This window comes from Acipenser ruthenus, chromosome 15 (genome assembly GCF_902713425.1).
Source record: "Acipenser ruthenus chromosome 15, fAciRut3.2 maternal haplotype, whole genome shotgun sequence".
NCBI lineage: Eukaryota > Metazoa > Chordata > Actinopteri > Acipenseriformes > Acipenseridae > Acipenser > Acipenser ruthenus.
This window is the reverse complement of record NC_081203.1, coordinates 16,466,899-16,493,026: the sequence shown is the minus strand read 5'-3', so window position 1 is coordinate 16,493,026 and position 26,128 is coordinate 16,466,899. Positions and strand designations below refer to the sequence as shown.

The 26,128-nt window shown below is 48.9% G+C and overlaps 1 protein-coding gene across 3 annotated transcripts in view; it reads right to left on the bottom strand.

The window, feature by feature from the left end:
• Positions 1–26,128, bottom strand: part of slc8a3 (solute carrier family 8 member 3) — a 178,707-nt gene that overhangs the window by 67,184 nt on the left and 85,395 nt on the right. For all 3 annotated transcript variants that reach the window (XM_058987209.1, XM_034037352.3, XM_058987210.1), the window contains one exon: positions 1,555–1,661. In XM_058987209.1, coding sequence (XP_058843192.1) covers positions 1,555–1,661 — 107 coding nt within the window. The remainder of the gene's footprint in view (positions 1–1,554; positions 1,662–26,128) is intronic.

Sequence of the window (26,128 nt, the reverse complement as noted above, 5' to 3'; positions counted from 1 at the left end):
CTCTGTAAACCTTTGAATCAACGGACATCATGACTGCAAGGCTAGTTCTGGTTTATATTTCTGTCACTGTCTATGGTTTCCTAAGGACTGTTTTTATATTTAAAGCCCATTTTGACTAATTAGCTCAAGTTTACTCTCCATTCAATCTTTTAACAGTTTAGAGAGGGTTTATTTGTGTATTATTTTTTAAAGTTTAACCTGACAGAATGTTTATGAACACTCTTCAAAAAGAGTCCTTAAAGTTTGTAAGTAGGGTCCAATACAGCACCCAGAGCTTGATATGAAACAATAGCTCACAACTGTGCAGCATAATAGATCAGCTTGGCCGAGTATTGTTTTTCATAACATGCAAGCGGGTATATTTTCTATTTCTTGGCCCCTGGGTTTTGGAGAAGTTTTGGGGAGGTGAAAAAAGCAATGAAAATGTTTTGTTGTTTTTGCTGCCCCCAGACCTGATATTCCTCGTATCAGCCATTTCAGTTCACCAAGCACAATGAAGACGTTTTGATAACTGTAATGATTCAAGCACAATGAAGACGTTTTGATAACTGTAATGATTCAAGCACAATGAAGACGTTTTGATAACTGTAATGATTCAAGCACAATGAAGACGTTTTGATAACTGTAATGATTCAAGCACAATGAAGACGTTTTGATAACTGTAATGATTCAAGCACAATGAAGACGTTTTGATAACTGTAATGATTCAAGCACAATGAAGACGTTTTGATAACTGTAATGATTCAAACACAATGAAGACGTTTTGATAACTGTAATGATTCAAACACTGAGCCGATGTGGGATGGATATTTGAAATTAGTGTGGTGGGAATAACAGGGCAGGCATTAATATGGAGGGACAATGCTCCAGATAACTGTGTTTAAGCTCCATTCAGACCCGTCCATTATTATTACCAGGGAATAAAGTCAATGATCTATTTCATGATTTAATCTTACAGCAAATAAAACATTTTAATTTAGGGAAGGGTTAGTCTGGGGGGTTAGAGAAGGCTTAGTCTGGGGGGGGTTAGAGAAGGGTTAGTCTGGGGGTTAGAGAAGGGTTAGTCTGGGGGGGTTAGAGAAGGATTAGTCTGGTGGAGTTAGAGAAGGGTTAGTCTGGGGGGTTAGAGAAGGGTTAGTCGGGGGGGTTAGAGAAGGGTTAGTCTGGGGGGGGTTACAGGGGTTAGTCTGGGGGGGTTAGAGAAGGGTTAGTCTGGGGGGGTTAGAGAAGGGTTAGTCTGGGGGGTTAGAGAAGGGTTAGTCTGGGGGTTAGAGAAGGGTTAGTCTGGGGGGTAGAGAAGGGTTAGTCTGGGGAGGTTAAAGGGGTTAGTCTGGGGGGGGGTTAAAGAAGGGTTAGTCTGGGGGTTACAGAAGGGTTAGTCGGGGGGGTTGTAGAAGGGTTACTCGAGGGGTTAGAGAAGGATTAGTCTGGGGGGGTAAAGAAGGGTTAGTCTGGGGGTTAGAGAAGGGTTAGCCTGGGGGGTTAGAGAAGGGTTAGTCTTGAGGGGTTAGAGAAGGGTTAGTCTGGGGGCCAGGGAGGGGGCTGCTACTGCACCTTTTTGCAAACTCATGTCCACCATGCGCGGGTCGGCCAGCTCGATGTAGAAGTTCTTGTTCTTTTCGTACTCCTCGTCGTCAATAACTCTCACCTGAATGGTTTTGCTGCAACAGAGGACAGGGAAGATGAGAAGAGAGAGAGAAGAGAAAGAAAACAAAAACAATGTCACAAAAAATCAGGAGAGAATAGGGCAGAAGAAAAGGGTTACAGGGCAAAGGTCAGCAAGTTCAGCTTGCACTCCTTTCTGTTTTATTCTCTTGTCATTGCCTAACTCTTGTCACATATTGTGTATGCAAAAAATAAAATCTGAACAGTGTTGTAAAATACTCCTCCTTTAAGGTTTTCGTTTACCTTTGTGTTTATATACAGTGGTACAGCTATAGCCAAATGTTTTGCATCACCTAGAATTTTAAAATTGAGACATAATTAAAAAAAAAAACTATGTTAACATAATTTAGATATTTTATTTAACATCATGTAATCAATTAAACCACAAAATTATATCGCAAAAGTCTACCAGAAACCATAATAGTAGTGCAGTATCTCAAGTTAGATTTCAAAATGTCACATTTTTTAATTTGTCAGTTTTTTGTCAAGTATATGGAAAACTATAAAGCAGTATGTAATTCAATATGTTAACTTAAAATTATTCAGCAGGTTTCATGCGACTTTATGAAGCAAAATGAGTTAATGCTTAACAAAAAACTCACAAAAATGACAAAAATGTGACATTTTGAAATCTAACATGATCTACTGCACTACTATTATGGTTTCTGGTAGACTTTTGCGACAATAAAGTCATACAGTCAGGGAGCACAGGGACCATCCCCTGGAGTGCAGGTGAGTCATACAGTCAGGGAGCACAGGTACAATGCCCTGATGCAAGTGAGTCATACAGTCAGGGAGCACAGGGACCATCCCCTGGAGTGCAGGTGAGTCATACAGTCAGGGAGCACAGGGACCATCCCCTGGAGTGCAGGTGAGTCATACAGTCAGGGAGCACAGGGACCATGCCCTGATGCAGATGAGTCATACAGTCAGGGAGCACAGGGACCATGTCCTGGAGTGCAGGTGAGTCATACAGTCAGGGAGCACAGGGACCATGTCCTGGAGTGCAGGTGAGTCATACAGTCAGGGAGCACAGGGACCATGCCCTGATGCAGGTGAGTCATACAGTCAGGGAGCACAGGGACCATGTCCTGGAGTGCAGGTGAGTCATACAGTCAGGGAGCACAGGGACCATGTCCTGGAGTGCAGGTGAGTCATACAGTCAGGGAGCACAGGGACCATGCCCTGATGCAGGTGAGTCATACAGTCAGGGAGCACAGGGACCATCCCCTGGAGTGCAGGTGAGTCATACAGTCAGGGAGCACAGGGACCATGTCCTGGGTGTGAGAAGTTGCCACTGGGTATGTCACTCCCACAGGTTAGGGATGAACCCCATGAGCTCATCCTGGTAGCTCACTGATATCCTAATTTCATTGACCTCTGACACCTGGGAGTCTAGCTATCAGTCCTGCACCTTTCACCATTTCAAAGTCTCTCTGAGAGGGCTAATTTAACTGGCCTCTGACACCTAAGAGTCTTGCTATCAGTCCAGCACCTTTCACTATTAAGAAGACAATTCCTTGCTAAAAGAGAAACTATGTACATTTCAACAGACAGACAGTTCTGCCCAAGGGAAGCAGACAGGCCTTCTAACAATGATCTTACCAAAGCCTTTATGTTTAATGAGTTACAATGATTACCAGTCCCTGTGCTCATTATCATTACAATGGAAATCCCAACAGGTCCATTTAACATGATGGTTACTGTCTCATTCCACTCACCCCAATGGGCCGAGCTGCTCTATGATCTACAGATGACAGTCTCTTAACTGCTCTATATTATTTTACTCAGTACAGAAAGTGCATTCCAGTTGATTATTAAGCCACTGTGCCCCTTTACTCCTCTTTAGAGGACATGCACCCCGGAGCAGAGGTTCACAGTCTGTGGTCTGGGGACCAGCTGAGCACTACAAGTAAATTCCAGGTGTTCTCCCAAGAATTCCCTCAATTAGTTTACTGGCTGAATTCACAGATTTCCATCTACCAAACTTCAGCTACATGCCACATAATTAGGGCTAACTTTCAATTCAGTCCTAAACCTCCACATGTCTAAAGAATAATTAATGAATCAACACACTTAATTCTGGATAATTAGAAAACACGCCCTAATTATGAGGGACAGTTATGGCTATTCTAGAAATTGATGCGTTTAAAGAAAAAGCTTACCTTGGGACTTGCTGTTTTAGAAAAAATGGATGAACCAACAAAAGCATTTCTCTGAGAGATCGCACACAGCAATATCCCCGAGTGTCTCAACTCCCTGACTGAAGGCATGGTGATGGACTAGTGGATCTGATACAGTGGGTTGACAGCCGTAACGTTAGAGTTCATTACACGTATAATAAAGCTGCAGAATTCATAAATACGTACCGAGCACTGGCACAAGAGCTGCATGGCACAGATTCCAGTATAAACAAACAGTGTGTTAACGTTCCTCAAAAACTGATGAGCTACTACAGCCATGATCAATGCAGAATACAATCACATTATATTCAACCAGCTCACAAGTTTCTGAAGGTAGGACGGATTTTCAACCCACAACAAGTTTGTAGTTTGGATAAAGAAACCCTGGCCGTTAGATTCAATTTGCTACAGTATTTGATTCAGCTATTTGAATCCAGGGCTTGATGCTATTTGATACAGTATTTGATTCAGCTATTTGAATCCAGGGCTTGATGCTATTTGATACAGTATTTGATTCAGCTATTTGAATCCAGGGCTTGATGCTATTTGATACAGTATTTGATTCAGCTATTTGAATCCAGGGTTTGATGCTATTTGATACAGTATTTGATTCAGCTATTTGAATCCAGGGCTTGATGCTATTTGATAGTGTATTTGATTCAGCTATTTGAATCCAGGGTTTGATGCTATTTGATACAGTATTTGATTCAGCTATTTGAATCCAGGGCTTGATGCTATTTGATACAGTATTTGATTCAGCTATTTGAATCCAGGGTTTGATGCTATTTGATACAGTATTTGATACAGTATTTGATTCCAGGGTTTGATGCTATTTGATACAGTACTTGATTCCAGGGTTTGATGCTATTTGATACAGTATTTGATTCAGCTATTTGAATCCAGGGTTTGATGCTATTTGATAGTGTATTTGATTCAGCTATTTGAATCCAGGGTTTGATGCTATTTGATACAGTATTTGATTCAGCTATTTGAATCCAGGGTTTGATGATAGTATTTGATACAGCAGTAAATCAGAAATGTAGGGATATCAGCTATATGCAAAAGGAAATGGTAGTGGAATCTTGGAGAAATGCAGAATAACTATTTCCCAATTTAACAAGAAAGGCTTAAAGATAAGTAACACTTATTGGCTCCTGTCACAAAGACGGCCGGAGTGGGTGGCGTCAGACCAGAAGCAGGAAATAAACAGACAGAGAGGTGTGGTTTGGTGAAGCTGAGCGAATGCTTTCGCTCAGCATTTAATAAACAGAACCGAAAATAAAAGGTTTGAACAGACAAAACACAGGGCACGGCACTTGAGGCCAAAATAAATAGACGAACAAAACGGACTAGACAGACAAACAAACACGGTGAGCAGATACTCTAACTATTTACTTTTATACTTCACAATTACCTCCGTCTCCAATCCCGTTCTCCACTCACCGAACACCCAACCCTGAATGAATGAAATGTGCATCTATATATACTGTTGTGCTGGGATTCAATTACTAATTAATTACGTGAATTAATTCTGTGCAACCCCGTGCTCACATATTACATTTAACCAGCACGTGAAGTGATTTGTGCCCTCCTTGTGCCTAAATACAAATCTACCTTTTTAAATCACACGTGAAACACAGACCCGTTTATATCCCGTGTACCAATCTATACACCAACATTAACACACGCACACAACATACAACACATAATATGCACACAGGGGCGGGGCACATTGCCACAGCTCCTTATGAACAACCTTTTTTCACATTATATTCAAAGAACAAAACAAAACCAATAAAACAAACACCCACAAAGCTTATATATGTTACATAATCTATCAAAGCCCAGATTCCAATCAATTTCTATATTAACTATACTGTTCAAGGATCGGTGCCAACAAATGATTGCGTAAAAGTGTACAGGTAAATTAAAACTTATAAATACATTTATAGTTATGAGTTCTCTGAAATAATATATTAAAAAAAACGTCCTTTTAAAATTATTCACAGGGATGTAAGGGATAAATAAATGTCAGTCACCATCTACAGTGTTCTGTTTCTTAATCTGCTAATATATATTTTGTAGTAATGGGATGAGCAATTCAAATGGTTAAAGTACTGTGATGGGATGATTGCTTAATGATTGATCATTACGTGGCTTACTGTGGAGGCTATAGCGACATCGTGTGGCGAGAGGACTAAATTACAGGTTAAAAAACACAGGGCCCTACACATAACGCACCAAAACACCAGCCCCTGTCAACATCATACCCATCAAATGTGTTCCACACGTTCACTGTGAAAGTAACCACATGCCAAGCAACAAAAATGTGGTGTAGTTTTTTTTACAACACAATACCATAGTCTTAACAATAATATAATTTGTACAGTAGTAAATTCCAGAGCAGTCCCCACCCCCCTTAGAAAAGAAACGGTAACTCTAGAGCAGTTAAACAGGGCAGGTGGAGGAGACACAACGAGATCCAGACTCACCACTATGGGTCACATAGGCAGGCGTGTACCTGATGCCTAACTCAAGGATCTGTGCATGAAATACTTATTTAATATCTCAGGCAACATCTTTTTTAGATGGACATGATACACAGCCTGAACGAACACAAGATTTCTGATACTATTAGATACCAACTCAGGCCAGGTCAGTGATTGGCCCCCTTGACAAAGAAACTTCATAACAGATTTGAAACAGGTTTATATGATGGTTTCAGCTTCCGTTGTGTTAATATGTATGAACTAGAGTTAGCTGCCACCAACAGAGGGTTTCCTGCTTTTGTCTTCCATTCAGTCCTGGGCCTCTCTCAGGCACAGACTGCCAAACGTTCCAACAATTGAGTGCACTACTGTCTACTGTGGGCTAGACTCAGTACCCAGGCCCCCAGAGGTGAAGGGCATGAAGGTGCTGAGTGAGCCTGCTGTGCAACCTCGCCCTCAAACTGCATGCTGGTCTTTGTCTTGGACAGCAAATCCTTTCAAAGAATGCTCAAGACTGAATGAAATCACAGCTCAGGAAACCCGATTCTACCAGACCAGCACGGAGAGAACCGCACTGGAAGACGCTTTTCAATATGGATATTTTAAAAATACGTGCTCCGTACTGCCTGCTTTGCTACCTTGTAATAACTAATAGGTTACTGTACAATACCTTCAATGAGTTAGCTGCAGTATATTCTTATTGATATCATATTTATAGAAAGTGTCAACAAGAGATGTCCCGAACATCCCTGACACCCAGTACTGCTTATTCTCCCGCCACACACCGCCCATGGCATAGCCTCTATTTCTAAAGCTAATAAAGATGGATTTGTATACCTTACTGTAACAGTAGGGCAGGCAGTGGTTATAAAGAAACATGCTCAGGTTGATTGGTAATTGGTTAATTGGGTAACTGGTTAATTGTAAATTCTGGAAAGTTCATGCTTTCAGTAGGAAGTGGGGAATTCAATTAATCAATGATCAGGTGGGAGGATATAAATAGTCTGCTCTGACAGATTGGGGGAGCATTTTGTTTGAAAGGAGTGAGTGAGTGATAATGGTGAAAATCAAAACTGAACAAATTGTGTTAATGTTCTTAGGTACTTAGGGAAAGCCTAGTGAAGATAAAACAAGTATAGTGAGGGAAATAACTGTACTTATTGTGTGGGGTGGTTACCGTGTTTAAGCCAAGGCACCTTCATCATAGACTTCATAGTGTTTTTCAGTTACTGTTTTCTGTAATGCTTGGTTTCTGCACTGCTGTCTCTATAGAGTGTGACCATCGTGGACAGACACTGCTGCCACTATAGAGCAGTGGCCTGCAATGGCACTGTCTGCGGTCCTTGTCAAACATTTCTAAGAGTTTTCTATATTTTCCTGGAATGAAGACCTGGGCCATATGATATCTAATGTTCTGGAGTTATTTATTGTGATATCCAATGTTCTGGAGTTGTTGATTTTGATATCCAATGTTCTGGAGTTGTTGATTGTGATATTCAATGTTCTGGAGTTGTTGATTGTGATATCCAATGTTCTGGAGTTGTTGATTGTGATATTCAATGTTCTGGAGTTATTTATTTTGATATACAATATTCTGGAGTTATTTATTTTGATATACAATGTTCTGGAGTTATTCATTTTGATATTCAATGTTCTAGAGTTGTTGATTGTGATATCCAATGTTCTGGAGTTGTTGATTGTGATATCCAATGTTCTGGAGTTGTTGATTTTGATATCCAATGTTCTGGAGTTGTTGATTGTGATATTCAATGTTCTGGAGTTGTTGATTGTGATATCCAATGTTCTGGAGTTGTTGATTGTGATATCCAATGTTCTGGAGTTGTTGATTTTGATATACAATGTTCTGGAGTTATTTATTTTGATATACAATATTCTGGAGTTATTTATTTTGATATCCAATGTTCTGGAGTTATTCATTTTGATATTCAATGTTCTAGAGTTGTTGATTGTGATATCCAATGTTCTGGAGTTGTTGATTGTGATATCCAATGTTCTGGATTTTGGCACTGGTTTGTAATACATTCCGATGACTGAAAAAAAATGTTCTCTTAAATTTGAAAACATTTGGATGTATTTAAAAATAAATAAGGAATCCCAACAGATGTCACTAAATCGCGGTAAACATAATGAATAACTTCATTTTGCACATTACGAGCAGTTCACATTGCCAGGTTATTTTTAGGGCGTAACGTTATTATGTTAATGAAAACCACGACTTGTTTCAGGATAGTATTTGGAAGTGTTAAGCCTGATATTGGCAAAGTTTGTAAGCATTTGTTTTCCATTGAAGCACACAGTAAGAGTTTTAAGATGTCCCCATACATACACATACATGGTTTCAAAGACCCTGATTAGTACTAGTCCTGGACTACCCCAATGTTAATTTAGGGAAGGTAAACTAAGATTAGTGCTAATATGGGTCTGTGAAACCAGCCAATAAAGTATAAATACTGTCTCTACAGAGTGTGACCATCGTGGACAGACGCTGCTGTCTCTACAGAGTGTGACCATCGTGGACAGACGCTGCTGTCTCTACAGAGTGTGACCATCCTGGACAGACGCTGCTGTCTCTACAGAGTGTGACCATCGTGGACAGACGCTGCTGTCTCTACAGAGTGTGACCATTGTGGACAGACGCTGCTGTCTCTACAGAGTGTGACCATCGTGGACAGACGCTGCTGTCTCTACAGACTGTGACCATCCTGGACAGACACTGCTGTCTCTATAGAGTGTGACCATCGTGGACAGACGCTACTGTCTCTACAGAGTGTGGCCATCATGGACAGACACTGTTGTCACTATAGAGTGTGACCATCGTGGACAGACGCTGCTGTCTCTACAGAGTGTGACCATTGTGGACAGACGCTGCTGTCTCTACAGAGTGTGACCATCGTGGACAGACGCTGCTGTCTCTACAGACTGTGACCATCCTGGACAGACACTGCTGTCTATAGAGTGTGACCATCGTGGACAGACGCTACTGTCTCTACAGAGTGTGGCCATCATGGACAGACACTGCTGTCACTATAGAGTGTGACCATCATGGACAGACACTGTTGTCACTATAGAGTGTGACCATCGTGGACAGACACTGCTGTTTTTAAGTAACAAGTCTTCAAAGAGTTCAAATTATCAGTCATTTGGATTCAGTCTTGGATTCTGAAGCACCAGTCATGCAAGGGGCAGCACATTTCCACAAAAGTGTGCACTACATGTATATGATGTATGGTCTAGCACCAATTTATTCAATACTTATTTCAGAGAAAAAATAATATCAATACGTGTTTTAGTGAAGAGTTTTTGTTAATCTTCAAAACACCTTCCTCTGCCCTGTTTTTTACAATGTCTTTTGATCTGCCCTCCTCTCAAGTATTCTCCCTCAATATTAATCTAATCTTTTTCAAGCCCCCCAGTGGAAGTACAACCTGACATTTCCACTCAGTCACCATAACCTGCTGACAGGCAGACAGAGTTTATAAACCACAGGGAAGTGAAAACACATTCTTGGTCTAGGTAGTTTTTAAATTTGCCTGGTAGATGATTTTTCCGACACTGTAATTTTTTGAAAAAAATGCATCTGTTTACAAACGTTAGACGAATTTCGAAATATACTATATATTTTATAAATAAAAAATAAATTAAACACATTGAAAAAAAAACAATTGTTAAACCTTTCTCTGTTTCACTTGAATTATTACAACTAAATAATCAGGTATCTTTCACCAGCTGCTTTAAAATGCATTAAATAAAGCACCCACCAACAGACTTCCTGTAATGAAAATAATCAAACTCAGTAATTCATTAATATACCTAATTTAAATATGAAAGCTTACCTAACTTTTATATCTATCTATCTATCTATCTATCTATCTATCTATATATATATACTGTATATCTATATAGATATATGTGTAGATTTATATGTCTGTTTTTTCCCAAGGGGTGCACATTATAGAAGTCAGTAATGAGAACCACATTGCATTGAATGGAGGAGCTCTATCTCTTTTACAAGTGGGTCTTGATGCACACAATCACAGTCAGTTACAAGGTGATCACAATCTGAAAAGAGCATCAATTATACAAAAAGAATCAACTGCATTTTTTTCGTACAGCTCTTAATTCCGCGTTAATATTGTAACGACCCGGACAATTGTATTGTTGCAGGACTTGTTGTCTGTCCCGTTTGTCTTGTCATTGTATTGTAAGGGGAACGGGTCACGCCGTTAGTTGGCAGCGGGAAAAGGGGGACTGCAGACCATGGGTCGATTGGTTGAGCCGGACAGTGGCGGGAGATGAGGGGAGGTTATATAAGGTGGTGGATGAGTGACAGAGGGGGGAGAGACGGAGAGTGGGAGAGAGTGACAGGGACTTGAGAGAAAGTGAGAGAGATAGCAATAGAGGATAAAAAAAGGGTTTGTTGTTTTAGTGGCGTGAATTCCGGCCCCTGACAGGAATTCCCTGTTTATTAAAATAAAAATTCATTTGCCTCGGAAAATGAAGCAGGAACCGGCGGAGATGGCAGTTTCACCGCCACTGGGAGGAGACGAGCTGCGTTGCAGGCTGGAGGACCTTGTAGCAGAGCTGAGTGTCAGAGGGGTGCAAAAGACAAGCGCCAGTAGGACCAGAAACAGCGGGGAACGAATACAAGGCGGGAGCCTGCAGGGCGAAACAGAACGAAGGGCCAAGATGGCAGAGGCTGTGATCGGGAGATCTGCCACAAGCGCAGGAGATCAGTGTGTCATCAGCGTCGATAGCGAAGACGGACCTGCGGCTGAAGCATCACGGCGCGTCAAACAGGAGGCAACGTCACAGTGGGGCGGAAGTGGGGCAGAGCACAGGGCATTGAGTGTCCATGTAAAAAAATTTGTCCAGGAAGAAGTGACGTCATCACGGTGCGCAGGAGCAACATTAGAGCTGCTGGATCAAAACAAAGGGGCCTGCATCAACAAACCCACTTATGATGGTAAGGCCGACTGGCGATTGTTCTTAATACAGTTTGAATCAATGGCGAAATTAGAAGGATGGTCTGATAAGGAAAAAACTGTAGGCATTATCACCAGCCTGACCGGTGATGCCTTACCATACCTCCGGTTTATTGATGTAGCTCATGGTGACAGCTACGAAAGTGTGTTGGCACAATTAAGTGACTGTTTTGTGGGGATCCAGGTAGCTAGGCCCCGAGATGGGCCCCGTGCCGACCACGGGAGTGGAAGTAGAGCAAGTGTGAGTGACAGGATGCAGGGGGCTGGCCGAAGTACGGTAAAAGCAGGCCGCTATGACGGGACATCGCCTTGGGAGGCATACCAGGCCAAATTCAAGATGGCTGCGCTCAACAATGCCTGGAGCCCGAAAGAGAAAGCTGGCCAGCTAGCGGCAGCCCTGGACGGGAAAGCACTGCAGGTGCTGCTAGACCTGGGCCCAGACGAGCTGGACAGCTATGATGTTATCGCCATGGCCCTGGACCGCCGCTTTGGGAGAGTAGAGCCTGCTGTCGGCCTGCGCCAACGCCTGGCCACACGGATCAGAGGCCCCGGAGAGAAGTTGGGTGTACTTGCAGCAGATGTCCTGTACTTGGCCCGGCGGGGGTACCCCGACTACCCGCCAGCCACGCAAGGGGACTTGCCCATGGAGGCCTTTGTCCGTGGCCTGACCCCTAATGCCCTGCGCCAGCAGGTCCGGCTCACTGCCCCAACCTCCTTAGAGCTCGCCTTGGCCCACGCAGAACGTGTCGAGGCTCTGCTCGAGGAGGGTGAGCGTGACTGGGCCCCTGGGGGAAACCAGCGAGAGGGGAGAGAATGGACCGACCGCCCCAGGCCCACTGCACGTCAAGCCCAAGCAGAAGAGGAGGAGACTGCAGACAGCCACGCTGCTCCTCCCTGGATCTCTGACCTGGCCGCCCTGATCCGAACCGTATCCACACAGGCCCCCCACACGCGCCTGTGCTGGAACAGTGGCAAACCTGGGCACCTACAGCGGCGATGCCCCTCCGCTGCAGCCCCACCCAACCGCTCATCGTCGGAAAACACCAAGGGGCCCGCGTAAGTGGGACAACGTGGGCCCCCCATCCTGTCTACCATACTTACCACCGTCCACCTGCACCACACACAGCTGGGGCCCGACCACCAAGCGGGGAGAGGGTGCCCCCCCACTCTCCTGAAGCCACTGACAGCAATCCACACAGACCAGCTGTGGTAGTCGGGAGAACCACCGCAGGGGACTTTTATCATGTTCCTGTCCAGATTGAGGGGGTCCCCTGTACCGCCCTGGTGGACACCGGCTCCACGGTGACCCTGGTCCGTCCCGATGTGCTCCCAGAGGGGGTCCGGCTGGAACCCACAACTGTTCAACTCCGCACAATCACTAGGGAGCTGACGCCTATGAAAGGGAGGGGCAACCTGGCCATAGAAGTGGCTGGGCGGACAGTACATCACCCTGTCTGGGTAGCAGCTGTCCAGGATCCCTGCATACTGGGTCTGGACTTCCTGTGCTACACAGGCGGGCAACTGGACCTCCGAACCGGGACATTGCACTTACAAGGGGGCCCGGCCCTGGCCTTGGCCTATCCGGAGGGGCGAGCCTTCCCGCCGGGGCAGCTGGGCCGTGACCGGGACTCCTTTGCTCGTCAGGGCCAGACTGCTAAGAGAGGGGAGCTAATGAGCCAGCTATACCCACTGTTACACCGCCATGGCCCACGCCACTCCATGTTGGGTCGGGGGACCTCAGCCCTCTCCCGGACCCCACCACGCCAGCGCATACTGACCCCCTCTCCGACCCCTGCCCCCAGGGGCAACACAGCATTCCGACGGGCCCAGCGTCGGAGAGGACTTCCACTCCCACAGCCCTCCATGCCAGCCCAGGGGACCTCAGCCCTTCCCTGGGCCCCCAGCGGCTAGGGACGGAGACCCTCCTTTTCCAAGCCCCCATCAGTAGCAAAGATGACCGCGTTAGCTCCAAGTTCGTCTGCTACCCCCCCCCCCAGGTACTATGGAGGACCCCACTGTTGCCACAGTGACCACAGTCTGGAGCCAGAATTGTGAGGGGCTTCACCCGGAGCAACATGCCCAGCTATGGGAGCTGTTACTGACCTACCGCCATAGCTTCGCTACCAACCCTGAAGACGTCGGCCGGACACACATGGTCCAACATTCCATCGACACAGGGGAGGCCCAGCCCATCAAGCTGCGGCCCCACCGCCAACCACTGGCCCGACAGGAGGCTACAGAGGAGGCACTGAAGGAGATGCGGGAGGCTGGAATCATTGAGCCCTCAGAGAGTCCCTGGACATCCCCGGTGGTCATGGTTCCGAAGAAAGATGGCAAGTGGCGCTTCTGTGTCGACTACAGACGCCTGAATGATGTCACGGAGAAGGACTCCTACCCCCTCCCCCGCATCGACGAGTCCCTGGACCTGGTGGCCGGGTCGAAGTGGTTCTCCTCCCTTGACCTAAGGAGTGGCTACTGGCAGGTGGCCCTGTCCCCGGCTGCCCGACCCAAGACTGCCTTCTCCACTGGCCGAGGGCTCTGGCAGTTCACCGTGATGCCGTTCGGACTTTGCAACATTCGAGCGACTCATGGAAAAAGTGCTGGTCGGCATGCCCCCTACAGAGTGCCTGGTGTACTTGGACGACCTGCTGGTCCATGGGAAGACCTTCCAGGCGGCCCTGGCCTCCCTGCGAGAAGTGCTCCGACGAGTCAAAGAGGCAGGACTGAAGCTACACCCTGAAAAGTGCCAGTTCTTGCGCAAGGAGGTTACCTTCTTGGGTCATCGAGTTGGAGAGGACGGTATCAGTACGGAGCCCTGCAAGGTCGCAGCAGTCAGAGACTGGCCTACCCCCATCAACCTCCGCCAGCTGAGAGGCTTCCTTGGACTAGCGTCCTACTATAGGAGGTTTGTGCAGGGCTTCGCCACCATCGCTGCCCCCTTACACTGCCTCCTGCGTAAGGGTGAGCCCTTTGAGTGGACCCCGGAACGTCGGGAGGCATTCGACAGCCTGAAAATGGCCCTGTGTCAGTCCCCTGTGTTGGCACCCCCAGACCCCCACTCCACCTTCTTGCTGGACACTGACGCGAGCGACGAGGGAATCAGAGCTGTCCTGCCACAGCCGGGGTCAGACGGTGAGCAGGTGGTTGCATACTACAGCCGGTCGCTCAGCAAGACCAAGCGCCGGTACTGTGTGACGCGACGGGAGCTGCTGGCAGTGGTCGAGTCGGTCCGCCACTACCTCTGTGGGCTCCCCTTCACAGTGCGGACGGACCACGCAGCCCTGCAGTGGCTCCTGACCTTCAGGGAGCCGGAGGGACAGGTTGCCCGCTGGATAGAACAACTACAAGCGTTTAACTATTCCATCCAGCATCGGGCAGGGGAGAAGCACGCTAATGCGGACGCCCTGTCCCGCCGACCCTGTGCCCAGGAGGGCTGTGCACACTGCGACCGGAGGGAACAGAAGGAGGCCGAGCTGTCCTCAGGAAGTACGGAGCAGTGCTGTACGCTGGTGCCAGTGGAGAGGACGGAGTGGAGGAGGCACCAGGAGGCTGACCCAGACCTCTGTCCTGTGCTGCAGTGGCTGGAGGACCAGTGGAGACCACCCTGGGAAGAGGTAGCAAGATACTCTACTGCCACCCGGGGGCTCTGGTCGCAGTGGACAGGGCTGGGTTTGAAGGATGGCGTCCTCCAACGGCACTGGAAGGAGCCAGCAACAGGGGAGGTGAGATGGCAGGTGGTCGTCCCCCAAGCGTTGCGCCTGGAGGTGCTCAAGGCTCACCATGGGACCCCAGGCATCGGCCACTTCGGGGTCACGAAGACGCACAGTCCTTCTACTGGGGGCAGTGCAGACGGGACGTTGAGGACCATTGCCGGCGCTGTGACACCTGCACTGCTCGAAAAGGACCCCCGGGCCGGTCGCACGCCCCCCTCCAGCAGTACCAGGTCGGTGGACCCATGGAGAGGGTCGCTGTGGATGTCTTAGGCCCCTTTCCACGCTCAGAGAAGGGAAACCGGTTCGTCCTGGTGGCCCTTGACTATTTCACGAAGTGGCCGGAGGCGTACGCTTTGCCAGACCAGGAGGCAGAGACGGTCGCTGAAGCACTGCTGGGGGGGTTCTTCAGCCGGTTCGGGATCCCCCAGGAGCTCCATTCAGACCAGGGGCGCAACTTCGAGTCCCGGTTCTTTGCGGAGATGTGTCGGCGCCTGGGGATCCGGAAAACCCGGACCACCCCCCTCCACCCGCAGAGTGATGGATTGGTTGAGCGTTTCAACCGCACGCTGGCCGTACAGCTGGCTGTGACCACCGCAAGCCACCAAAAAGACTGGGACACCCACCTGCCTCTTGTGTTGATGGCCTGTCGTTCAGCTGTGCAGGACTCCACTGCCTGCACTCCAGCTCTGCTCATGCTGGGTCATGAGCTCCGCACACCAGCGGAGATGATCTTCGGTCGCCCCTCAGACACCCCCAGTGTGCCCCCAGGTCCAGAGTACGCCCGGAGGCTGCAGGACCGGCTGGAGGTAGCGCACCACTTTGCCCGGGACCAAATGCAGGCTGCTGGTGTCAGGAAGAAGCGGAACTACGACCTCAGGGCTCGGGGCCGCCACTTCATCGCCGGGGAGCTTGTTTGGATCTTCAGCCCCAAGAGAAAGCGAGACGTTGCCCCAAGCTGGACAGCTACTGGCTCGGGCCCTGCCAGGTCCTGGAGTGGATCGGGGAGGTAGTGTACCGGGTGCAGCTTCCACCTAGAGGGCGCAAAGTGGTCCTGCACCGGGACCGGCTGGCCCCCTACCTGGGACAGAACCCAGGACAGACTGACACAGCGACCCCTGACAGTCCCCTCTTGCCTCCTGCTGATTCACCCTGTCCTGCTAGTCCCTCACCTTCTACCCAAGTTCCTGACAGCCCCTTGCCTGGGAGCTCCACACCCTTGGACTCGGTCAGTCCATCTGCTGTGACTGACGGGGGATCGACGCCTGTGAGGAGACCATGGCCGCAACGACATCGTCGGCTTCCGGGCCGTTTTCGAGACTTTGCCCTCCCTCAAGGACGAGGGACTAAGGGGGGGGGGGGGCTGTGTAACGACCCGGACAATTGTATTGTTGCAGGACTTGTTGTCTGTCCCGTTTGTCTTGTCTATCTTTTATGTTATGTGTATTGTAAGGGGAACGGGTCACGCCGTTAGTTGGCAGCGGGAAAAGGGGGACTGCAGACCATGGGTCGATTGGTTGAGCCGGACAGCGGCGGGAGATGGGGAGAGGTTATATAAGGTGGTGGATGAGTGACAGGGGGGAGAGACGGAGAGTGGGAGAGAGTGACAGCGACTTGAGAGAAAGCGAGAGAGATAGCAATAGAGGATAAATAAAGGGTTTGTTGTTTTAGTGGCGTGAATTCCGGGCCCTGACAGGAATTCCCTGTTTATTAAAATAAAAATTCGAGACCGAAAATTCCACACTGTCTCCGTGAGTCCTGCTTCATAAACCTGACGAAAACGCTACAATATTCTTTTGATTCTGTGATTCCGTCCATGCTCTCGTTAACACGGATTTCCTATAAGACCTGAAAAAAGGCAATGCGATGGAACCAGAAGCCAGTGTGGGAAGTTTTGTATGCTGGAAACTATTGTATTCAACACTGCTTTGCTGACTGTTTGTTTGGCCTGAGTGAAGAGATACAAAAGAGAATATAATATCTTTGGAGATACACAACAACGCAGGAAGTTGGTCTGTCCTTAATTTATGCAAGAACTCTTTAGAGTGATCACGCTGAAGAACAGGTCAGGTTTCCTTAAAGGTGAAAACCATAGAAAGGGATGCATATCTTTGCAGAAAATATGCAAAAATAATTTGATAATATATTTTACTGTTAAGTTGCATTTTTAATCGACGTTTACTGTTTAAACGTTTAAACCCTTACAGCCCTAACTAAAACCCTCCCTGTCAAAACTCCAGCCGGTTCTGAATCCTGCTGCCTTCACTGGCTGCCTGCTTCATTTAGGATTGATTTTAAGATCTTGTCGTTGACCTATAAAATCCTTCATGGCGGCGCTCCTGTAGTTCAAGGAGAAGCAGCAGAGTGATCAGAGTGGCGAGTTTTGAATTAATTTGAATTCTTACTTTTGCTTTTTTTCACTACTTTAACTAATCATTGGTGTCTGATTCAGACTCATTCAATATCTCACGTACACTTCGGTTTCCCAAAAGGTCAACCTTTACATAAATCTCGTCCTGTTTATTGCAATAAATTCCAATATGTCTGCGTTTTTTTTTTCAAATTCTAGTGGTGTATGGATATCCACCTTTTGAAAAGAAGTGTCGACCCATGGCGAGATATGCTGTAATAGCATCAGCCCCATATGACCTGTTTTGACAAATCAGGATAGAATATTTAAAATACCCATTTTATAAAAATAATTATTAATGGGTAGAAACAATTGGCAAAAATACTATATTAAGAACATAAGAACATAAGAAAGTTTACAAACGAAAGGAAGCCATTCAGCCCATCTTGCTCGTTTGGTTGTTAGTAGCTTATTGATCCCAGAATCTCATCAAGCAGCTTCTTGAAGGATTCCATGGTGTCAGCGTCAACAACATTACTGGGGAGTTGGTTCCAGACCCTCACAATTCTCTGTGTAAAAAAGTGCCTCCTATTTTCTGTTCTGAAAGCCCCTTTATTTCTGATTGGCTGAGACCTTCTCCCTAGCCATTAGCTATCTGGTGATAACACAACAGTGCGGAACTTCTTTCTCCAAAGTGGCCTCATCACAGTAAAGAAAATCAATACACCAACTGTAACTGTACGCCTGGGTAAACAAAACCACTTGAGTCAGTCAGTCAGTATGACAGCAATCCCTGGGATTATTATTATTATTATTATTTATTTCTTAGCAGACGCCCTTATCCAGGGCGACTTACAATTGTTAGAAGATATCACATTATACATTATTTCACATTATACAGATATCACATTATTTTACATACAATTACCCATTTATACAGTTGGGTTTTTACTGGAGCAATCTAGGCAAAGTACCTTGCCCAAGGGTACAACAGCAGTGTCCCCCACTGGGGATTGAACCCACAACCCTCCGGTCAAGAGTCCAGAGCCCTAACCACTACTCCACACTTAACTACAAAAGTCCTGCAGCTGAAAACATTGAAAATCTTTTCAACATCTTACCATACTGAGGTAAATGAAGCAGATTTAGACAACCTAGAAATGAATAAAACTGAGGAAAATACCAAGCGTCAGACAAAATGGGCTCTGAAAGTTTTCTGAGACTGGCTAACTGAAAAGAATATTGACATTGATTTAAAAACAAAATGTCACAGCAGCAGCGCCATCTACTGGACAATCCCCACACATACGTGCTGAAACAAGGAATGGCAACACCCAGTTCAATATAAAGCCTAAACAAGAAACTATTATTGAAGCTCCAAAAAAAATTAAAAAAAAATAAACCTGTTTAAAATCAAATGTTTTACTGTTAAGATAACACTTTTTGTTGCTGTGGAACTTATTTTTCTCTCAATGGATGGCTACACAAATAAAAATTATTTAAAAAAAAGTTTAAAGTCTTCTTTATTTACTAACAACAACACACTCCTAGACCCATTTAGTATTAGCAATAATACACTCCATATCACTTCTTGGGTGTTTGAAGGACTTGACTTAGTCTCGTGCCTCATAACACACCCAAGGCATGGTGATATCGCATGATAAGACACACCCTGTCGTGTATTATTGCTTAAATAACAGTTTTCATATTTCCATGTAAAGTCATTGTTATAGGATTTAGGGTATTGTTAGTTTTAGGCTGAATAAGTGTTGTGAATATCTTGAAGGATATACTGTTGTGCTGGGATTCAATTACTAATTAATTACTCACTTGAATCCCAGCACGTGAATTAGTTAAGTGTACTCCCGTGACCACACATTACATTTTACCAGCACGTGAAGTGATTTGTGCCCTCCTCGTGCCTAAATACAAATCTAAATTTGTAAACACACGTGAAACACAGACCCGTTTATATCCCATGTACCAATGACTATACACCAACATTAACACATGCACGCAACATACAACACATAACACACAATTGCACGGAGGGGCGGGGCATATTGCCACAGAGATACTGAAATTGAAGAAGGAATCTATGAAAAAGACCTAGGAGTTTATGTTGACTCTTCATCTAGACAATGTGGGGAAGCTATAAAAAAGGCCAACAAGATGCTCGGATATATTGTGAGAAGTGTTGAATTTAAATCAAGGGAAGTAATGTTAAAACTTTACAATGCATTAGGAAGACCTCACCTAGAATATTGTGTTCACTTATGGTCACCTTGTTACAAAAAGGATATTGCTGCTCTAGAATGAGTGCAAAGAAGAGCAACCAGAATTATCCTGGGTTTAAAAGGCATGTCGTATGCAGACAGGCTAAAAGAATTGAATCTATTCAGTCTTGAACAAAGAAGACTACGCGGCGATCTGATTCAAACATTCAAAATCCTAAAAGGTATAGACAATGTTGACCCAGGGGACTTTTTTGAACTGAAAAAAGAAACAAGGACCAGGGGTCACAAATGGAGATTAGATAAAGGGGCATTCAGAACAGAAAATAGGAGGCACTTTTTTACACAGAGAATTGTGAGGGTCTGGAACCAACTCCCCAGTAATGTTGTTGAAGCTGACACCCTGGGATCCTTCAAGAAGCTGCTTGATGAGATTCTGGGATCAATAAGCTACTAACAACCAAACGAGCAAGATGGGCTGGTAGTTTCTATAACAGCGAATTCTGCTTCCATTCATTTTCTTGATCTCGTTAACATGCATTTTGATTAACGAGTTCTCTTTATCTAGTCATTGAGGCAGGAAGTGATGTACGTGGCCTGTGACAATGAAGCTTTTTAATGAGAAAAGCATTAATTAACGACCTTGTTTCAAAGCATTAACGGATTGATTGTACACAGACACAGTCCCTGCAGGTATGACAGTAACATGGTCACTCTGGGGTCAGGAGGGGATGTGGTTTGTAGCACCAGGTGAAGGTAGCAGGCTGGCGGTGTGCGGTGAAGCTTCCTGAATCCTGTCCCTGTCCCTGGTGCGAGGCAATTCAGTCCATTCTTACCTTCTGACTGCACAGTTAAAAGAGTTGAGTAAGACCTCTCGAGTGCACAGAATGTTTCTAATGCATTCTCTCCCCACCCCCACCTCCACCCCGCCTCTGCTCTCGAGTTCCTGGATGTAAAAGAAGACATTGGCTCAGTCGTGGGATCGGAGGACGCCCACTCAACCTTCAGTTCTCCTGAGCTGTGTGGGGAATTGCAGCAGTGAGGGAACATAATTGGACAGGCAGAAAATCAGGGGTAAAATAATTGGGCACTCTAAATTGAGTTGGATTCACATATTTCTGATAAAGTGTGAATGGTCTCTTGATGGCCCCATTAAGAGCAGTGTGTGTGTGCTAATTATCATGAGTGTGACGTTTAACTGAACAGGGGTGTGAATGGCTAGTTAGTGCAAGTTTTATAGGCAAGAAAGAACAGAAGAAAAAAGAAAACATCAAATTAGAAAAGGAAATAAAACATGATCAGGATGAGACGCTACAGGCTGTAGACTAAGGCATCACAACCCCTTTCAAGCTCTACAGGTTGTGCAGCTGGGCATTGCCACTCCAGTGCTCTGCAGCGGTACCGACAGGCTGGGCATTGCCACTCCAGTGCTCTGCAGCGGTACCGACAGGCTGGGCATTGCCACTCCAGTGCTCTGCAGCGGTACTGATGGTCTGGGCATTGCCACTCCAGTGCTCTGCAGCTCCTGCAATTAGTTGACTACCAGTTTCTGAGGTCGATTGTCACTTTACTATTCGATTAGTCGACCATTCGGAGATACTCCTAGTAGTATGTGGAATACTAAAAGTCCATTTAGCAGTATGTCATATACTGTGCAACAGACATGTGCGCTGGATTGCATTAGTTTACGTGTGATTTCCTCCCAGTGCATATTTTTTTGTCCGAAGTAAAGTGTTATAATGTTTTTTCGGACATTTACCGCTTTACTTGGTAAATGTCGAAGATTTGCCAATATTCAGACTTTTACCGTGACATAAATATCACATGAGCTGCAGTTCTACTCAGAAGTGATTTGCCATTTACAACCGACCGCAGCGACAAGGTGGTACCAGGAAAATAATAAATACAAAACTTTAATGTCTCTTAATACAGTATTTTATTCTACGTTGTGTCTAATGCCTCGTTTCCACTGCTGGCCATGGTCGGTCACAGATGGCCGCGGACAGTAAAGCGGTGTTTCCACTGCTGCCACAGCAGCCCTGGCCGGACGTGGACAGTAAAGGGGTGTTTCCACTGCTGTCACAGCAGCCCTGGCCCGACGCGGACAGTAAAGGGGTGTTTCCACTGCTGCCACAGCAGCCCTGGCCGGACGCGGACAGTAAAGGGGTGTTTCCACTGCTGTCACAGCAGCCCTGGCCCGACGCGGACAGTAAAGGGGTGTTTCCACTGCTGCCACAGCAGCCCTGGCCGGACGCGGACAGTAAAGGGGTGTTTCCACTGCTGCCACAGCAGCCCTGGCCAGACGCGGACAGTAAAGGGGTGTTTCCACTGCTGCCACAGCAGCCCTGGCCGGACGCGCACAGTAAAGGGGTGTTTCCACTGCTGCCACAGCAGCCCTGGCCGGACGCGCACAGTAAAGGAGTGTTTCCACTGCTGCCACAGCAGCCCTGGCTGAACGCCGACAGTAAAGGGGTGTTTCCACTGCTGCCACAGAAGCCCTGGCCGGACGCGGACAGTAAAGGAGTGTTTCCACTGCTGCCACAGCAGCCCTGGCCGGACGCGGACAGTAAAGGGGTGTTTCCACTGCTGCCACAGCAGCCCTGGCCGGCCGCGGACAGTAAAGGGGTGTTTCCACTGCTGCCACAGCAGCCCTGGCCGGACGCGGACAGTAAAGGGGTGTTTCCACTGCTGCCACAGCAGCTCTAGCCCGACGCGGACAGTAAAGGGGTGTTTCCACTGCTGCCACAGCAGCCCTGGCCGGACGCGGACAGTAAAGGGGTGTTTCCACTGCTGCCACAGCAGCCCTGGTCCGACTCGGACAGTAAAGGGGTGTTTCCACTGCTGCCACAGCAGCCCTGGCCGGACGCGGACAGTAAAGGGGTGTTTCCACTGCTGTCACAGCAGCCCTGGCCCGACGCGGACAGTAAAGGGGTGTTTCCACTGCTGCCACAGCAGCCCTGGCCGGACGCGGACAGTAAAGGGGTGTTTCCACTGCTGTCACAGCAGCCCTGGCCCGACGCGGACAGTAAAGGGGTGTTTCCACTGCTGCCACAGCAGCCCTGGCCGGACGCGGACAGTAAAGGGGTGTTTCCACTGCTGCCACAGCAGCCCTGGTCCGACTCGGACAGTAAAGGGGTGTTTCCACTGCTGCCACAGCAGCCCTGGCCGGATGCGGACAGTAAAGGAGTGTTTCCACTGCTGCCACAGCAGCCCTGGCCGGACGCGGACAGTAAAGGGGTGTTTCCACTGCTGCCACAGCAGCCCTGGCCGGACGCGGACAGTAAAGGGGTGTTTCACTGCTGTCACAGCAGCCCTGGCCCGACGCGGACAGTAAAGGGTTGTTTCCACTGCTGCCACAGCAGCCCTGGCCGGACGCCGACAGTAAAGCGGTGTTTCCACTGCTGCCACAGCAGCCCTGGCCGGATGCGGACAGTGAAGGGGTGTTTCCACTGCTGCCACAGCAGCCCTAGCCCGACGCGGACAGTAAAGGGGTGTTTCCACTGCTGCCACAGCAGCCCTGGCCGGACGCGGACAGTAAAGGGGTGTTTCCACTGCTACCACAGCAGCCCTAGCCCGACGCGGATAGTAAAGGGGTGTTTCCACTGCTGCGACAGCAGCCCTGGCTGGACGCGCACAGTAAAGGGGTGTTTCCACTGCTGCCACAGCAGCCCTGGCTGGACGCGGACAGTAAAGGGGTGTTTCCACTGCTGCCACAGCAGCCCTGGCTGGCCGCGGACAGTAAAGGGGTGTTTCCACTGCTGCCACAGCAGCCCTGGCCGGACGCGGACAGTAAAGGGGTGTTTCCACTGCTGCCACAGCAGCCCTGGCCGGACGCAGACAGTAAAGGGGTGTTTCCACTGCTGTCACAGCAGCCCTGGCCGGACGCGCACAGTAAAGGGGTGTTTCCACTGCTGCCACAGCAGCCCTGGCCGGACGCGCACAGTAAAGGGGTGTTTCCACTGCTGCCACAGCAGCCCTGGCCGGACGCGCACAGTAAAGGGGTGTTTCCACTGCTGTCACAGCAGCCCTGGCCGGACGCGGACAGTAAAGGGGTGTTTCCACTGCTGCCACAGAAGCCCTGGCCGGACGCGGACAGTAAAGGAGTGTTTCCACTGCTGCCACAGCAGCCCTGGCTGAACGCCGACAGTAAAGGGGTGTTTCCACTGCTGCCACAGAAGCCCTGGCCGGACGCGGACAGTAAAGGAGTGTTTCCACTGCTGCCACAGCAGCCCTGGCCGGACGCGGACAGTAAAGGGGTGTTTCCACTGCTGCCACAGAAGCCCTGGCCGGACGCGGACAGTAAAGGGGTGTTTCCACTGCTACCACAGCAGCCCTAGCCCGACGCAGACAGTAAAGGGGTGTTTCCACTGCTGCAACAGCAGCCCTGGCTGGACGCGCACAGTAAAGGGGTGTTTCCACTGCTGCCACAGCAGCCCTGGCCGGACGCGGACAGTAAAGGGGTGTTTCCACTGCTGCCACAGCAGCCCTGGCTGGCCGCGGACAGTAAAGGGGTGTTTCCACTGCTGCCACAGCAGCCCTGGCCGGACGCGGACAGTAAAGGAGTGTTTCCATTGCTGCCACAGAAGCCCTGGCCGGACGCGGACAGTAAAGGAGTGTTTCCACTGCTGCCACAGCAGCCCTGGCTGAACGCAGACAGTAAAGGGGTGTTTCCACTGCTGCCACAGAAGCCCTGGCCGGACGCGGACAGTAAAGGAGTGTTTCCACTGCTGCCACAGCAGCCCTGGCCGGACGCGGACAGTAAAGGGGTGTTTCCACTGCTGCCACAGAAGCCCTGGCCGGACGCGGACAGTAAAGGGGTGTTTCCACTGCTACCACAGCAGCCCTAGCCCGACGCAGACAGTAAAGGGGTGTTTCCACTGCTGCAACAGCAGCCCTGGCTGGACGCGCACAGTAAAGGGGTGTTTCCACTGCTGCCACAGCAGCCCTGGCCGGACGCGGACAGTAAAGGGGTGTTTCCACTGCTGCCACAGCAGCCCTGGCTGGCCGCGGACAGTAAAGGGGTGTTTCCACTGCTGCCACAGCAGCCCTGGCCGGACGCGGACAGTAAAGGGGTGTTTCCACTGCTGCCACAGCAGCCCTGGCTGGCCGCGGACAGTAAAGGGGTGTTTCCACTGCTGCCACAGCAGCCCTGGCCGGACGCGGACAGTAAAGGGGTGTTTCCACTGCTGCCACAGCAGCCCTGGCCGGACGCGGACAGTAAAGGGGTGTTTCCACTGCTGCCACAGCAGCCCTGGTCCGACTCGGACAGTAAAGGGGTGTTTCCACTGCTGCCACAGCAGCCCTGGCCGGATGCGGACAGTAAAGGAGTGTTTCCACTGCTGCCACAGCAGCCCTGGCCGGACGCGGACAGTAAAGGGGTGTTTCCACTGCTGCCACAGAAGCCCTGGCCGGACGCGGACAGTAAAGGGGTGTTTCCACTGCTGCCACAGCAGCCCTGGCCGGACGCGGACAGTAAAGGGGTGTTTCCACTGCTGCGACAGCAGCCCTGGCTGGACGCGTACAGTAAAGGGGTGTTTCCACTGCTGCCACAGAAGCCCTGGCCGGACGCGGACAGTAAAGGGGTGTTTCCACTGCTACCACAGCAGCCCTAGCCCGACGCAGACAGTAAAGGGGTGTTTCCACTGCTGCGACAGCAGCCCTGGCTGGACGCGCACAGTAAAGGGGTGTTTCCACTGCTGCCACAGAAGCCCTGGCCGGACGCGGACAGTAAAGGGGTGTTTCCACTGCTACCACAGCAGCCCTGGCTGGACGCGCACAGTAAAGGGGTGTTTCCACTGCTGCCACAGCAGCCCTGGCTGGACGCGGACAGTAAAGGGGTGTTTCCACTGCTGCCACAGCAGCCCTGGCTGGCCGCGGACAGTAAAGGGGTGTTTCCACTGCTGCCACAGCAGCCCTGGCTGGACGCGTACAGTAAAGGGGTGTTTCCACTGCTGCCACAGAAGCCCTGGCCGGACGCGGACAGTAAAGGGGTGTTTCCACTGCTACCACAGCAGCCCTAGCCCGACGCAGACAGTAAAGGGGTGTTTCCACTGCTGCGACAGCAGCCCTGGCTGGACGCGCACAGTAAAGGGGTGTTTCCACTGCTGCCACAGAAGCCCTGGCCGGACGCGGACAGTAAAGGGGTGTTTCCACTGCTACCACAGCAGCCCTGGCTGGACGCGCACAGTAAAGGGGTGTTTCCACTGCTGCCACAGCAGCCCTGGCTGGACGCGGACAGTAAAGGGGTGTTTCCACTGCTGCCACAGCAGCCCTGGCTGGCCGCGGACAGTAAAGGGGTGTTTCCACTGCTGCCACAGCAGCCCTGGCCGGACGCGGACAGTAAAGGGGTGTTTCCACTGCTGCCACAGCAGCCCTGGCCGGACAAAGACAGACAAGGGGGTGTTTCCACTGCTGTCACAGCAGCCCTGGCTGGACGCGCACAGTAAAGCGGTGTTTCCACTGCTGCCACAGCAGCCCTGGCCGGACGCGGACAG